General features: G+C 38.7%; 1 protein-coding gene across 2 annotated transcripts; it reads right to left on the reverse strand.

The window, feature by feature from the left end:
* Positions 1 to 1,820: 1,820 nt before the first annotated feature.
* LOC137014834 (interferon-induced very large GTPase 1-like) lies at positions 1,821 to 15,942 on the reverse strand. Of its 2 annotated transcripts, XM_067379347.1 has the most exons (7): positions 15,902 to 15,942; positions 15,189 to 15,283; positions 14,644 to 14,703; positions 13,884 to 14,453; positions 13,036 to 13,641; positions 8,423 to 10,776; positions 1,821 to 6,811 (listed from the first exon to the last, which is right to left on the reverse strand). In XM_067379347.1, the coding sequence occupies exons 2-7, from the start codon at positions 15,208 to 15,210 to the stop codon at positions 2,441 to 2,443; spliced, it is 7,983 nt and encodes a 2,660-aa protein (XP_067235448.1). In that variant the 5' UTR covers positions 15,211 to 15,283; positions 15,902 to 15,942; the 3' UTR covers positions 1,821 to 2,440. The 2 variants fall into 2 exon arrangements, with proteins under 2 accessions (XP_067235448.1, XP_067235451.1); XM_067379350.1 differs by lacking the exons at positions 13,036 to 13,641; positions 13,884 to 14,453; positions 14,644 to 14,703; positions 15,902 to 15,942 and having other exon boundaries at positions 15,189 to 15,272.
* Positions 15,943 to 16,620: the final 678 nt, after the last annotated feature.

The raw sequence follows: 16,620 nt of genomic DNA on the forward strand, positions 1-16,620 counted from the left end.
CAAACTATTCAAAAACTTTTTAAAGCCTCACGAATAAAAACGCTAAACAGAAAACACATCGGTGTACAAGGTTATTCGCTCATGTTTGCTCTGCTGTATCCTTCTGTTTATCTGAATGCCTGTACTCAATCAGGCAAAATAGCTCAGACGATCATATTACACAAACTGCATTGCTTTGAACATGTGAACTGTTGATTAACACTGAATATTTTATTACCTTTTCGAAATAATCCATTAAACCGATGCGATTTGAGAAGCGTCTACTAATATTTTCAGTTCCATTCGCTTGCGCGTTGTCTCAAGGACACGCCCACAAAAGGAGGATATCATGAATATTCGCGTAAGCGCCACCCAGTGGAACAGAATATTTCAGGAACCGAATATATTGTAACACCGGGCTCTCTAAAGTCACGTGACTTGGACGCAAAACAATAGGCAAAAAAAAAAAAATGTAACAGTCATACAATTTAAGGGCCATTATTGTAACCCCTCTACGTTTTGCACTTTGGACCAACGTAGTCAGGATACGTTTTCATATGAGACTGGGTTGCGGTGTGCGTGTACTCACTGCCGGTGTATGTAAGCGGTATTGAACTGTTTCACATATTTCAATAGAGAGATATGTTTAGAAAAAAATATATTTTGACAGCACTATTAAGAAACCTCTATGCTGTATAATGGCCAGACTTTTTTGCAATGTATTTGCGGATTATTTTGAACGAGATATAAAACGGGGACATTTCCGGGGACAGCTCCAGTCGGGGACGGAGCACCAAAAACCGGGACTGTCCACGGAAAACGGGGACGTCTGGTCACCCTAACATATATATAAACATCAACATAAGCACACAAAGATAACGCTAAATATCACACACTGCTTATCTTTATTCCAGCTGCTCTCTTTCTGCTGGTTGTGTAATGCTGAGGTGAGATGGAGACTCTACTCGTTTCAGTTTCTGAATGAAAACAACTGAGTGTTGTTTAAAGGAAGTGCAGATGATGTGCTGACTGGGTGCAGGTGTGGATCAGGAGGGATGCTGGGAAGTGGAGTCCAGGGAAGGTGAGACAGGTGGTGACTGTGACACTAAGTCATAATTTCGATTTAGTTATGTTGTAATTTTGATTTTTTAATCTCATAATTTCAACATAGTATGTCAAAATTTTGACATGTCATAATTTCAATTTTTTATCTCATAATTAGAACATTTAAAGTCATAATTTCGACTTGGTATGTCATAATTTAGATTTTTTATCTCATAATTATTATTTTTTTTCTTATGTGGCAGATTATGGGTCTCCATACAATTGCGAGATTATATCTCAAAATTCTGACTTTATATCACATAATTGTGAGAAAAGAAGTTAGAATTCTGAGATAAAAAATTGCAATTACTGTTTTAATTTTTTTATTTAGTGGCGGAAACAGGCTTCCATATCAGTGTGAAATGATCCTGATGAACTCTTGTGACACTGAACAGAGAATGAGACAAATATGAACTGACAAAGATCATCAGTGAGAGTTTGAGTTCAGATCCTGTCCACACTCACCACATTTAGACATTTTGATCACAGTATTGTGAAATAAACATTATTAGTGATGTTTGATCAATGTTTAAGTGATGAATTTGTTTAAAGACTGAAATACTGTCAGAGAATGAAAATCTGCTATAGAGATCTTCAGGTTTCTAAAGTCAAATCAAAGTTTCTCATAATACAAGTAAATATTACACAAGTGTGAAAGGACACTTGACAAGGTCAATAAATTCATGATGTTGACAGTATTTGTGTGGAGTGAATCATATGAATCAGATTGACAGGTCTGAGAGATTTGATTCACACATCTGTTTATTTCTCACACTTTCCTCCATCGTCTGATTCCATCACTAAGCTTTAACAAACACACACTTCAATCATATTTCATCAACAGTCTGTCATTAATGTCCTTATCACAGATCTTTTTCAGTTCATGATAGAGATTAAGCTGTTTTGATTAGTAATAAACTATAATATACATCAATCATTTTGAGCTTTATCAATGAGGCATATGTTCAGAAATATGTTGATTTGATCATCTGACAGACACTTGTATGAGGAACTGAATCTCTTCTGGTGTATTTGATGAAGCTCTGATCTTCTGAGGTTTAGATGAGCTCAGATTCACTGATGAATGTCAGAGAAACTCATTTCTGACTGTGATCTGAATCTGAGAGGAGACGCAAGAGTCGCATTCTTCATCTGCTCCATTACATGTATCGATCCAAACTCTCAATAGCTTCATGTTTTGTGTAACACATCCATTCACATGGTATCTCACCACTCCCCTGAAATTTTTTACTGTAGTATTTTTCCAGATCTTTCTGGAATCTGCACACTCCTCCTGCTCTTCTGTAGTCTCTATATGGAAATGTCTGACCGAATGAGTTAAAAGATTTAGAACTTCTTAATAGAACCCACAGAGTCCATGTCGATGGAAACGAACCCAGCGAAGTCCATAATGGTATTTACAGAACGGACACTGAACCCAACACCACTGACAGATGTGCTCAATCAGAAGCTCATCTGGTCTGAATTTATAGTCCAGCTTTACTGGAAATGTCTCAGTGTTGAATCTACTGCTGATCTCAGACATTATAGCTGGAAGTTCTTGTCTCATCACATCTTCTAGGAGTTTCACATCAACATCATCATGATTGACTCCACTGAGGTCTTTTTCAGAGAAGATCAGCTCATCTGAGATCTGCTGTGTGAAACTCTTCAACCACAAACCAACATCTCCTCTGTTCTTTTGAACATGTTCAGTAGATTCATGTGCTGCTTTCATGATCTTCTGCTGCAGGAGTTTAATGTTCTCCTTCATCTTGGGTAAAACACTGACACTGAACTTATCAGAGATGTACCGACTGACTTCATCTCTGATGAAACTCTTGTAGTGATCTCTGGGATTATCAATGTAGTCCATGTATTTGTCAAAATCCTCCTCTTCTGCCAGTGTCTTCAGGATGTGTTTCTCCAGGTTTGATCTGTTTCCATTCATTGATTCACAGTTTGATTTCATTTCATCTGCCAGATCTCTGGCAGTCTTCTTGTAGATGCTCTGTTCAATGGACTCTTTAAGTTTCTGACAGATGATCTCACCAAAAATCATGGTTGGTGTTGCTCCATGACAGTATTTCTGGAAAATATTATAGTACTCTTCTCTCTTCTTCTCAACATATATTACAGGATCATTGTCTTCTCTGAACAGTCTGTGTTGGTCAGTGATCATCTTGTTTGATCTGTTAAAGATGGAAAGAACCAAATCCATGAAGAATTCATTCTTGAACTCATATTTCACTTGTTCTTCCTCATGTTCTGTTACTCTTGTCTTGATGTAATATGTGAGTTGTTGAATGTAGCTGATGTTGTAGCCCTTCTTTGAAATGTTAAATGACTGAATCATTCTGTCTGTCTGATGAGAAACATCTGTGACTAATGATCTGATTTGGGCTTCATCCTCTGGAGATAAAATATAACCAAACATCACTTTAACTTTACTAATTAATTTTAACTGTACATATTCAGAATAACTCCTCACAGTGAAAATATCTCTGCTCCCCCTCCAGTGATCTACAGACACACTTCCATAGGCTTCACTGAGGAACTCTCTCACATCTCTCATTACATCAATGTCTTTTATTGCAGGAGTGTCTCTGATGATCTTCTTCACATTCTGTTCCCAGAACAAATCAAACTCTTTTTTCAGCCTTACTTTATCATTTGTTTTGTCTTTGAGTTTTAAGGCGAGTTCTATGCTCTTTTCAATGAGAGTGTTTTCATAATGTTTCCTCTGAGCATCAATCTTTTTCTTCAGGTCTCGCTGCTGAAGAACCTCATTTAATTTAATCTTTGTTTCTCTCACAATGTTTTCCTGAAACTCTTTGATTTTGATCTCAAATGATGTTTTCCTCTGAATCAGTATATATTTATCTCTGTCATTCTCAAAGAATTCTGACATTGATTTTTCAACTTCTTCACTTGTCTTCTTCAGTTCTCTTTGAAGATCAGTTTTGTCAATCTTATGAATTGCTTCATTTTCTATTTTGTTGTGAAGTTTGTTCTCAGTTTCCATCATGGCTCTGTGAAGACTCCAGGACCACTTGCAGTATTCTCTCTCCAGTTTCCTGTAGGCTGAAATCTCCAGAGAGTTGCTGAAGCTGAAGACGAATCGTTCATTCAGTAAAGCCTCCCAGAGATCTTTAATACGATCTTTTAGATTTTTCAGCATCATTCCATGTGATTTTGAGGCATGAGACACAATAGTTTCCTTCAGTTGTTGAATATTCTCACAGTACTTTGGGTTTGGTGGTGCCATGGGTGGGTTTCCCTCCCAGAGTTGAGCAAAATACTTCACATCTTTCTGAACATCAAATCTAATGACGTCACTGAAACATTCAACATCACAGACTTCATCTTTAGCAGCGAGTTTTGTCATCTCATCCAGTTTCTCCTGCAGTCGTCTCCTTCCCTCCATGTTTCTCTCTCCAGCTGTGACGTCTGAAACGTTCTGATGCACAAACACACAGCTGGGATTCAGTCTGACCTTCCTTATCCTCAGGAAAGCCCGAACAACGATCTGAAGAATGTCCTGCATCTCAGATGGGTTTTCTCCAAAGATGTTGATCAGTGTCAGATTTCCAAGGCCAACAACAAATGTGGCCAATTCATTGTCATGATCTCTTGTTGATCCTCCAGTCAGTTCTACAGCTCGAAGACCCTCAGTATCAACAACCAGAATATAGTCAAAGTTCATCTGTGTTTTCATCTCGTCTGACACTTTGACCAGCTGCATGAAAGCTCCTCTGGTTCTCCTGCCAGCGCTGACGGCAAACTCGAGTCCAAACATGGCATTCAGCATGGTGGATTTCCCAGAGCTCTGGATCCCTAAAACTGACAGCACAAAGACTCTCTGGTCTCCCAGTTTCTGGATGAGTTGATCTAGAACAGCAGAGATCCAGACCAGAGGAACATGAGCAGCATCTCCATCCATCAGCTCCAGAGGAAATCCAGAGATCATCATCTGTGCTGCAAGACTCGGGAGAGAAGAGAAATCAAACTCCAGGCCTTTCTTGTTCTTCTTCACAGATGAACATGATTCATAGATCTGACCGATCTCCCTCATGATGTGCTCCAGACCAAAGGTTGCAGCTTGAAGATCCTCAGATATTCTCTCAAGTTCAGTTTGTTCAGATTTGAGTTGTTCAGATTTGTCATGTTCCCCTTTCAGTTTTATAACTGCCGACCACTTTTCATCATATTTGTGATGTAGAGCAGAAAGATCAGCTGATGTATATTCATCCAGGAGGATTCTGATCCATTTGAGGAAAAACGTCTTATTTGCAGTATCTGAATTAATTTGTCCAATGAAGATCTTCATAAACTCACTGATGTCAGATTCATGCTGCTGTTGACGGATTTTCTTCATCTTTGCATATTTTCTGAAGATGCCCATTTCTAATTCATCTCCTTGAGGTTGATGTAGTTCTCTGTTCTTCTGACTCCACTGATGCCACAGTTTCCCCTGATGTGGCAGAAATGATTCTTTGATTTCTGTCAGATCTTTCTTCTCCAGTAAACTCATCATCTGCTGTGCTGCTGCTCTTCCTCTCCTGCAGTCTTCATCATCTTCCTCATCTACTCTGATGTCTGAGTGTTTGGACACATCTTCAAGTCTGAAAGTGGAAGATGATTCTGAGAGACAATTATTTATAGCTCTTCTGAGTTCTTCAGATACATCTGACTGATTTCTGTCTTTCAGACCAATCTTGTATTTTCCTCTCCGTGTCTGAGTTACAGTAGATTCATCCTCAGTAAAAACACAAATAAGTGGCTTTCTGATTTTGAACAAGTTTTTAATTATTTCTGCATGTCTGTCATTCCTGTCCAGTTGTGGCAGAAGAACAACATTGACTGAGCTCATTTCAGTGAGGATCTGCAGCTGTTTCTCATGGTCTCCTGCATCACCGTGTAGATTACAGAACGAAACACAATCACTGAATTTATCCGTGTTTTTCCCAGAGGGGCAGAACCAGGCGATCTCCACCACTCCATCCATCAGGACTCTGGTTCTGCTGCTGCCTGGGCAGTATCTGTGTAAGAACGTGTTGTGTTTCTCATTGATCAGACTGTTCATCAGCTGAGACTTGGATGAAGACACAGAGCCAAACCTGAAGAAAAACACCATTGGAGTTTGTATCTTGTAGATCGGCTGGGTTTGACTGATGATCTCGTTGTTGGTGTTTCTGATCTTCCAGCTCTTGTGGATTTGTCTGAATGTCCAGAGAGGAAACTCAATCTGTTGTGTGAATGGATCAGGAATAAGCAGAGGCAGAGCGTACTGACACTGGGACAGTTTAGTGACCATCAGCTGCTTCAGGAAACCATCAGCACAATGAAACATGGACATCTGGACATCCATCGGGTGGATTCGATCAGATTGACTCATTCCTTTATTTGACAAAGACATTTTATCAAAAATATCACCCTCATCTTCAGATAGTTTATAGTCTATTTGTTGTGTGTGATCCTGTTCATTTGTATATTTAACATTTATATTCCTTGCTCTGTAGTTCATCATCAGTAGTTTCTGTATGAAAGTGTGAATCAGCTCTTCTTCAGCACAAGATTCATGAGACTGTAATGAAAGTGCAGATATCTGAAGAACATCTGCAGCTCTCAGTTTGTTATGGCGCCTGCCATCAAGCTGAAGTCTGTGAAATAGATGCTGTGTTCTTTCAGCTCTGACTTCTGCAGTGATGATGACTTTGATTTCTCCCTGTTTAAAAGACATCAAAACAGTAAACTAAAACCAATAATTTAATCCATTTATTTTAAAATAATTTAGTCATGAATATTAATAATGGGAAAAGCTGACAACAAATCTATAAAGATAATCAGTCTTTTCTTTTGTACTCAATCATAACAGATCTTCAGTTTAGTTCTGCATGACTACCCTAGTGTAAAAACCTAAATGACAAATCCATTAAATACTTACTGATATGTATTATAGTTAAACTTTATTTTGAATAAAATGCACATTTATTAGTATTAAGCCTAAAATGTGTCACTATTATTAAGGATAGTATGATCTCTGTATAATATCAGTCTTTAAATGGTAGCTATTTACAGTGTACCTAAAGTATATCTGCGATAGTTAAACTTCAGCACAGAATTTACAAATTTACACACAGTAAGTAAACAAAAGTTAACTGACCTCAGCACTATTTCTGGTTAACTAAAGTGCCTTAAAAATTACTTGTTCCAGTTTACCAGACTTTAAGTATACCAATTTATTATGCTAAAATTACGATTGCAGGATATTTATAATAAGTATATAAATATGTAAATGTATTTCTAGAATAGTTAGCACAATAAATGTATTTCAAACACATTTTAGTGTTTATTTTCATTATGGGTGTCTGCATTGCAACAGTTATTTCAGTTCATCAGAATATTACTGACTCCCTAATGTGACTTTAAACTAGATGAAAGAAAAACAGACACATCGTGTTACATTGTTTACAAGCTCTTTAAAGTGTAAAATAATTGAAAATATTTATTCAGATAACTATGAACAAATAAGCAAAAATGTGAGCTAGAGCTGCTGAGGAGTTAAAAGTGTTACAATGGATAAACGTACAGAACTGTGTAAGTCTTAGACATGTTAGTATTTTCACCACGTTATTTCTATCTTTTGCTGCAGTTTGTCAGTAGAAAAATATCAGTTGACATTTACAAATATTCATTTTGCCATGAACTGTTAAAATCCAGTGAGATTTTTGATTTTTGAAGGAGTCTGACAACAGCTGGTATGATCTGATCTGACCATCATCAAATCCATCTGTACATGAAGAAACAGATGAAACTGAGACAGACTAAATCCAGAAGAACCGTGAAGAAACCTTCAGTACTGTGAAGAGTTTTAGGCACTTGTGTACAAATGCTGTAAAGTGAGGATGCTTTCAAAATCACTGTCATAAATAGATTTTATTGATCACCCTCCACGTTTAAAACAGCTTATGTCCTCAGTACACTTGCACATAGTTTTTCAGGTAGCTTTGCAGGAAGGTTTCTTCAAGCATCCTGGAGACATTGTGGAGTTCTTATGTATTTAGTCTTTCTCAGTTTCATCTGTTTCTTCATATAAATCACAGACAGACTCGATGATGGTGAGATCAGATCTCCATGTGGAGCACCGGCTGTTTCCAAACTGCTTGTGCTTACAAAAATATCACTGGATCATTACAATTGATGTCAAAATGAAACTTTTGAAATGTGAACTGGTATTTCCTACAGCAGAAGATATAAAGAACTGTCTTAAAACCATCTTTTGGGTGAAAATACTGACGTGTTCAATCAGTTCTCTCATGTTTCTCTGAACACTCACCTGATCAGTTTCAGAGCAGATCTTCTTCATCATCTTCTCTTTCTCTCGTTCATATTCCTCTCTCCACTCCACTTGTCTTCTCTTCAGTTCTTCTTCATGCTGTTCTTCAAGGAGTTTCAGTGTTTCTTCAGAAGTCTTTTGTTGATGTTCTCTCATGTTTCTTTCTTCTGTCAGTCTCTTCTCTAAATCCTCTAGTTGTTCTCGTCTCTCTCTTTCTGTTCTCTCTTTCTCTCTGATTATTCCCTCCATTTCACTCCTGAGTCTCTGAATCTGTTCATCACTCATCTGGTTTTCTTTCTCTCTTCTTTTCCCATCTTCTTCTCTTCTCGTCTTTTCCTCCAGTTTCTGTTTCTCCCATTCCTCTCGTTCTCTCTTCATCTCTTCACACAGCTTTTCCTCTCTCTCTTCTTTCTCTTTCATTAGTGTTTTATATCGTTCTTCTCTCTCATTAAACTCTTCTTCTCTTCTCTTCCTCTCAGTGTCATGATTCTGTCTTTCATTCTCTATTCTGTTCATCAGTCTGCCTATTTCAGTGTCATATCTGATCTGCAGTTTTTCATTTTCTTTCTTCAAATTCTCTTTTTCTTGTCTCATTTCCTCTATTTCATGTTTGAATGTCTCTCGTTCTCGTCTCATCTCGTCTCGTATCTCTCTCTGATGTTTCTCTTCTTCTCTTATTTCTCTTTTAAATTGTTCTTCTCTTTCTTTGAATTCATTTTCTCTTCTCTTTCTCTCTTTGTCTTGATTCTGTCGTTCTTCCTCCATCATCATCTTCATTCTCTCTTTTTCTTCTTCATGTTTCTTCATCAGTTCTTCTCTTTCTCTGTTCAGTTTCTCCATCATCATCTTCATCTTGTTTTCTTCTTCTTCATGTTTAGACTGAAGATCTTCTTTCTCTCTTTTCATTCTCTCTCTCTCTTCTTTCAGTCTCTGATTAAATTCATCACAATCTTTCTGTTCTTTCTCTCTTCTTTGCTCATCCTCTTCTTCTCTTCTCATCTTTTCCTCTAGTTTCTGTTTATCCCATTCCTCTCGTTCTCTCTTCATCTCTTCACGCATCTTTTCCTCTCTCTCTACTTTCTCTTTCATTTGTGTTTTATATTGTTCTTCTCTCTCATTAAACGCTTCTTCTCTTCTCTTTCTCTCTTTGTCTTGATTCTGTCGTTCTTCCTCCATCATCATCTTCATTGTCTCTTTCTCTTCTTCATGTTTCTTCATCAGTTCTTCTCTTTCTCCGTTCAGTTTCTCCATCAGGATCTTCATCTTGTTTTCTTCTTCTTCATGTTTGGATTGAAGATCTTCTTTCTCTTTCATTAGTGTTTTGTATCGTTCTTCTCTCTCATTATATTCCTCTTCTCTTTTCTTCCTCTCATTCTCTATTCTGTTCATCAGTCTGTCTGTTTCAGTGTCATATTTGATCTGAAGTTTTTCTTTTTCTTTCTTCAAATTCTCTTTTTCTTGTCTCATTTCCTCTATTTCATGTTTGAATGTCTCTCGTTCTCGTCTCATCTCGTCTCGTATCTCTCTCTGATGTTTATCTTGTTCTCTTATTTCTCTTTTGTGTTCCTCTTCTCTTCTCTTTCTCTCTTTGTCATGATTCTGTCGTTCTTCCTCCATCATCTTCTTCATACTCTCTTTCTCTTCTTCTAGATTGTTCATCAGTTCTTCTCTTTCTTTGTTCAGTTTCTCAACTTTCTCCATCAGGATCTTCATCTGTTGCTCTTGTTTTTCTCTTTCCATTTCTCTGAACATCTTACATGAGTAGAAACTCCCTCCGTTCGCTCTCACCATGTTGTCTATCTTCTCCAGTAGATCAGACACCTGTGTTCGGTCTCCAGTCTGATTATTATTGAACACATGGAATCTGTTTCCACACGCTTCAATCAGCTTCATCAAAGGAGATCCAGGTTTTCCCAAACACTGTTCAATAGTTTTGTTCTTCAGGAAATCTCCTCTGGTGAAGAGCACCATGGTGAACATTAAAGATTTCTCTCCAAACGTCTCTTGGATGATCTTCACTGATGTTGCTTCTTCTTGAGTGAATCGTTGTCCTAAATTGAGCACAATGATGAACACATGTGGTCCAGGCAGGATCATGGAGATGCAGTGTCTCATTTCTCTCTGGATCTCCTCATTACTCAGTTCAGTATCAAACAGTCCTGGAGTGTCGATCACAGTAACGTGTCGGCCGTTGATTTCAGATGATTCTCTCTGAATCTTTTTAGTCACTGACTCTTGAGATGTTTCTGCTGTAAACACGTCTCTTCCTAAGATTGTGTTTCCTGTTGCACTCTTCCCAACTCCAGTTTTTCCCAGCATTACAATCCTCACTTCATCTTTGTGCTCTGTTGAACCTGTAAAAGAAGAAACATTGAAAACCTAAAATTCTACAAACATAAATTGTGTACTATAGTTTAGAGTAATATTGCCAGCCCCACACTGAAGGTCACTGTATAATTTGCATATTATATAACTTCTCAAGGAATTGGGTTATATATACAACCTAAAACATTCCCTTCGATGCTGCATTTTGGTGTTGATGCTATGAGGAACTCAATATGTTCTTACACCATGCTGAAGGAATACTGCCTCACTAAGCTGTGAATATGCACACACAGAGTGGACGTAGCTCTGTGTGACTCTCCAGGACTACGCAGGAGTCAAGATCACAACCCCAAGGGCACATCCAATGTGACTTGAGCAAAAATTTACACCCATCTCATGTCTTGCAGTCTCTACTAATGAGCTGATGAGTTGAATTAGGTGTGTTAGATGAGGGAGACATACAAAACGTGGAGTGGTGGGGATCCTCCAGGACAGGTTTGAAAACCCCTGCTATAGCGGCACTAATCCCCCCCCTAACAGCAATATAGTGTTGGCCCAGATCAACCCGATGTTGCCTGGATATGGGCCACACTATGTTGCTGTCCAGTATGCACAGGTGCTAGGGAAAAAACCTTACTCCCCATCTCTGCAGGTCAGGCCTCAGCTTATAGCCCCAAGAGCAGAGCTGTACGGGGGAAACACAACATAGCCTCAGTTATGCTCTGGTATGCATCACCAGTGCATGGAGCATGCAAGGTCCTAAAAACCTCAACAATCAGAATTTCCAGACAGAGTACGGAGAAAAATCAAGAATAAGGAGTGGAGAGCTTCAGTATTACCACCCATCCAATGGGGGAGCATATTTCCCAAATGCAAAAAAATAAAAAATAATCAGAGAGGGAGGTAAATGAGACAAAGGGACATATTGCAGTATAGCCCAAGGATGTCGCAGAGGAGCTTAGGCCCTACTTAAACCCCCAATAATGAATTGGGGAGAGCAGCAAATAAAAGAATGGAACACTTAGGTGTCCTGCTCATAACTCTCCTTTACCAAGCTCATATCCTGAGTTTGGCAAAGGCACTCATTTGCATCATCTCACCATGACCAGAGCCTTCAGCAGTCATTCTCCCTGGACCTAAGCTCCAGAGGAGCATGCTGAACCACAGCATTGCTCTGCACCAGATAAAATAGCAGACTCCTGCAGTGCTATGTTTCCTCACTCTCTGCAAAATACTCCTTCAACCCTCATGGTCCATCATAGAGGGACATATCTCCTGGAAGCTGCTAAATGAGATCACACCTCTGTAACTACTCTACAAATCGCCTCACCGACAGTCTGAAGAGGCCAGAATGCGATATCAGAGCATCAGGAGAAAGGCTTTCTCATTCTCCTTTTCACAGATGCCGCTCCATGGCAACAACAGCAACTAGTGAACAGCCGACGTACTGGCCATCTGCTTTGGAGCACATATGGCTAGATCCACGGCTTATGCACCTTCTGTTTTTAGGACTGCCTAAGGAGATAATACCATTCAATAGGCAGGCCTAGTATCCCCGACACCTAAATCAGCCCTGCTTAGAGGAGATTGGGCAGATGCAGTCTTGTTGCCACATATGCCGAGCCATGAGCCACAAGGTAGTAAAGCAGAGGAGGCAGACACATTTGATAACATATGCCTTGGATCTAATGACCTGCCACCTCACGATCAAAGGTGCTCCCTCAGGAGCTGAATGTGCTCGCTCTACTCCTAATGGCAAGGTGGAAGCCTTCAAAGAGGATGCAGCACCAGCTGTCACACAGTCCCTCCACACAGGAACAAGTACAAATAGGCCTAATTTTACCATGAATGCGCGCATCCAGCTCCCTCGAGAGTCATACGCACCAAAGCAGATTCTTATCTTACACAAGCATACAAACAAAAATGTGTGATGATGTGTAACTAAGGAAAACCATACTCACGGGCAACTTACTGCATTATGTCAGAATAATTCTGATGCATTTTTTAGAAGGTTCTGAATTTCACCTTAACTGTTTCACGAGTTCACACTTACAAATAAGTCAGATAGTAAAAAGTAAAAAGTTTGCGCATTTGGCGTCCAAGGAGATGGCTCTGAACTCAGTATTTGGCCCGAACCCAGAGTACAACCCCTGTATTGGAATGACATGATGATTGGATAGATCATTTGAAAGTGCATCTCCCGAAATTAAAAAAATAAATAAATAAATACTTGTTGTCATTTTTCTAGCTCGAATGTTTAAGACCCAAACTGGGTTTCTGGTCATTACCTTGTGACAATAAATGTGTCTCTGGTGAGTCAATTTTCTTCTTCATCTCTTCATATTTCATCAGTTTTTCCATCTGCGCCTCCAGAAATGTCTCTGTGGAGTAAAACTCTCCTCTGTTTTCTTCCAGCATCTTCTCAATGTTCTCCATCAATGTGAACACTTGTGCATTGGGACCAAAGAAATGATGTTGTCCTCCAAATCTCTCAATGACAGACTGTGTTTCTTCATTGAGTTCTTCTGTCTGATGCTCTGAATTCTGCATTATGAGGATCATCATGTGTTTGTTGATTCTGGAGCTGAAGATCCTCTGGATCTCCTCCATTTCTGCCTTGTCTTCATCAGTCAGTGGAGCATCAGGAATAATGAGGAGGAAAACATGAACTCCAGGATGACAGAGAGACACACAGCGGAGAGTCTGACGCATCACTTCCTCCTCTGAGAGACGAGTGTTGAACAGAGCTGGAAGATCCACCAGACTGATCTGACGTCCATGAAGATCCACGTCTGATCTTCTGTCTGTCTGCTGCAGGATCAGATCTGATATGGAGGATTTTAATGTGCCGTCACTCCCACACACAACCAGATTCAGCTTCACACCCTCTGAAACTGAGAGAAGAAGAACATTTAAAAACCTTTATTAACGTCCCATCACTCCCACACACAACCAGATTCAGCTTCACACCCTCTGAAACTGATAGATGAAGAACATTTAAAAACATTTATTAACATCTCATCCTTCTCACACACAACCAGATTCAGCTTCACACCCTCTGAAACTGACAGAAGAAGAAGAACATTTATAAAATAAACATACATCACTACGAACTATCAAATATCGTCACACTCACGTCTCTCTGTGGGCTGTTGCTTCATTGTGAAATACTGTGAACCTTCAGCACAATCCAGGTGTCGTCCATCATTCATTTTCACAATGTCCTCAAACATCAGCAGAAGATCATCAGGAGAGCTGCTTCTCTGAAGACTGAAGTGTCTGTTGAAGCACTTCTGAATGATCTTCTGTAGGATGTCATTGGTTTCAGTGGGCTCTTGTGTGGTGAGCACCATGGTGTGTTGATAAACCCGCTCAGAGAAAGAGTCCAGCACCTTCTCCACACACTCCTGATCTTCTGCTGAACACTGATCATGTTTGAGGAGCAGAACGATCACATGAGGTCCTGGATCAGACAGAGACACACACTCTCTCACTGTCTGTGTGATCTGATGATCTGAGATGTTTGTCTGGAGCAGCTGAGGACTGTTGATGACCATCACGTGTCTGTCCTTCAATCTTCCTCCGACTCTCTCTACAACATCTGGAGGAGCTTCACCGTCAAACGCTGCTCGTCCCAACAGGAAGTTTCCCACTCCACTGTTTTCTGACATGCTCTTCCCCAGAAGAACAATCCTCAGATCACTCACTGAAACACACACACATCAAATGTACTGAAAAATTTCAATGCACCCCAAACATCACCAGCAGAAACCAGCATGAGCTGCTTTCAAGGTCTGAATTTGAGAGTTTGGGACAGTTTAGGAGTGACCAAAACAGCCCATAATAGTCACGTTGTTCATCAAGGTTAATCAGTGTTCATCTGAGTAAAGACTTACTGAAGGGGGGGCTTTTGGATTTGCTTTTTCTTCTCCTGCGAGAAGAACTGCGAACAACATCTACAAAACACGAGAATGAGAACAGATGATAAAACAAAGATCAGATCAGATGAATTGACTCCTAAAGCAGACTGATGTTTCTGCAGTAATCACAGTACATTACATTTACATTTCTGTATTTAGCAGACGCTTTCATCCAAAGTGACAAACAGGGACGTGCAAGGATTTGACAGGTAATAGCTCTAACCAGTTAAAGGAGTATAATAAGATATTGAAACATCATCATCAGCATTATCAGTAGCAGCTCTTCATTCGGTACATGTGTGCTGAGGAGTTTGTTTTTAACAATTTAATTGAGTGAAACTTCTTCATTAAAAAGTAGACAAATCATCGATCATCTTATGAAAGGACAAAGACCGATATCAGCTGTACTAACCAAACTTTAATCTATCTGTTATTTTCTGTTTAAGCCATTGTGTTAAAGAGAGCACTGACTAATATTACTGATGTTGATTTAACTCTTAATAACATCCATAAACTCTGACCTCTGCTCTCTCTGCTGGACATGATGATATCCTGTTCTTTCTTCAGTCTTCAGTCCATCATCGTCTCCGACTCCTGACGTCTGCTCTCCATCATCCTGTGAGAAATTACACTGATTTTATTCCATTAACACACACTAATGAGCTTTTAACCATACTGAGTGCAACAATTATGCTAATATGTTAATATGCTGTTGTTTAAATATTCTCTCTATGATAGTTGGTTTTCTCACAAAACTCACATAAATCAATAAAAACTGATTGTTTTGGGGTGTTTGTGTGTATGTGAGCATCTACTGTATAATAAACTCATATGCTCAAAGATATATTATAACTTAACATTTGAATTAATCACAAAAAGAGAGCAGTTAAGAAATCAAGCAGCAATCTTTTAATCATAATTAATACAACACTAGTGAATAGGCTACTTTACCTTTACACTTAATACAAAATGACTGCAATAACATATTTTGCACATTATATACGCAGAAACTGAATGTTTTATAATTTTCGCTACATTATATAACTTTTAGACATAGTTGTGTTTTTGAGAGGCTTACTCTCTGACAAAAACGAAAGTGAAACTAACTATTTCTGCAGCTCATAGAGTTATTAATTTACACTCATAATTACACTTTACGTGTTATTTTGTGTTATATATCATATATATATTAGCCAGGGCTCCACAAAGAGTGCCTTTAAATTAAAAGTGCTACCTGCATGTCGAGGTTTGTCATTTCCTATTTCCTTGTGTGTGTGAAATCAGTGATGTCACACGTTTCTTCTTCTTTGTGTTTTATAGCGGTTTGCAAACCAGCTTAAGGTGTATTTCCGCCACCTACTGGAATGGAGTGTGAAGCTTCGATGAACGAAACAAATAAATTAATTAAATAAATAATAATAAAAAACAAAACAAAAAAACACAATCTTTCTAATTAAATCTGTATCTCTCAAATATATCAGCAGAATAGGCCTATCATACACCCTTAACTGTTTCTTGCATTCTGAAATATAGTCTTAACTGTTATGGCAATAATTTCCATATCTATTTCCATAATTTTTTAACAAGCTGATTTATTTTTCTTTTATATGCCTCACATTTATATAAGTGTAGTGAATAATTAAAGCTGCAGTCTGCAAGTTTTGCCTCTTTGTTGCCATATATATTTATTTTATTTATTTATTTAATTTTATTAAACACCAAGAACAAAACAAAAACAAAATATTATCTCTTTTTGAAACCTGCAATTGAAGCGATTTGTGGAATTATCATCTTTACGTGGGTTGGGCTTCGGCACGGCTCCTCAGCGCGGATTAATCTGTGTGGGCTGTCAATCAACACACCAGTGTGGACCCATGTGAAAAAAAAGTAGCTAATAAAAGTGTCAAAGTTATATATTATACATTAATTCAAAGTATATTTGTACTTCAGTAG

This window comes from Chanodichthys erythropterus, chromosome 3 (assembly GCF_024489055.1).
Source record: "Chanodichthys erythropterus isolate Z2021 chromosome 3, ASM2448905v1, whole genome shotgun sequence".
NCBI classification, from domain to species: Eukaryota; Metazoa; Chordata; class Actinopteri; order Cypriniformes; family Xenocyprididae; genus Chanodichthys; species Chanodichthys erythropterus.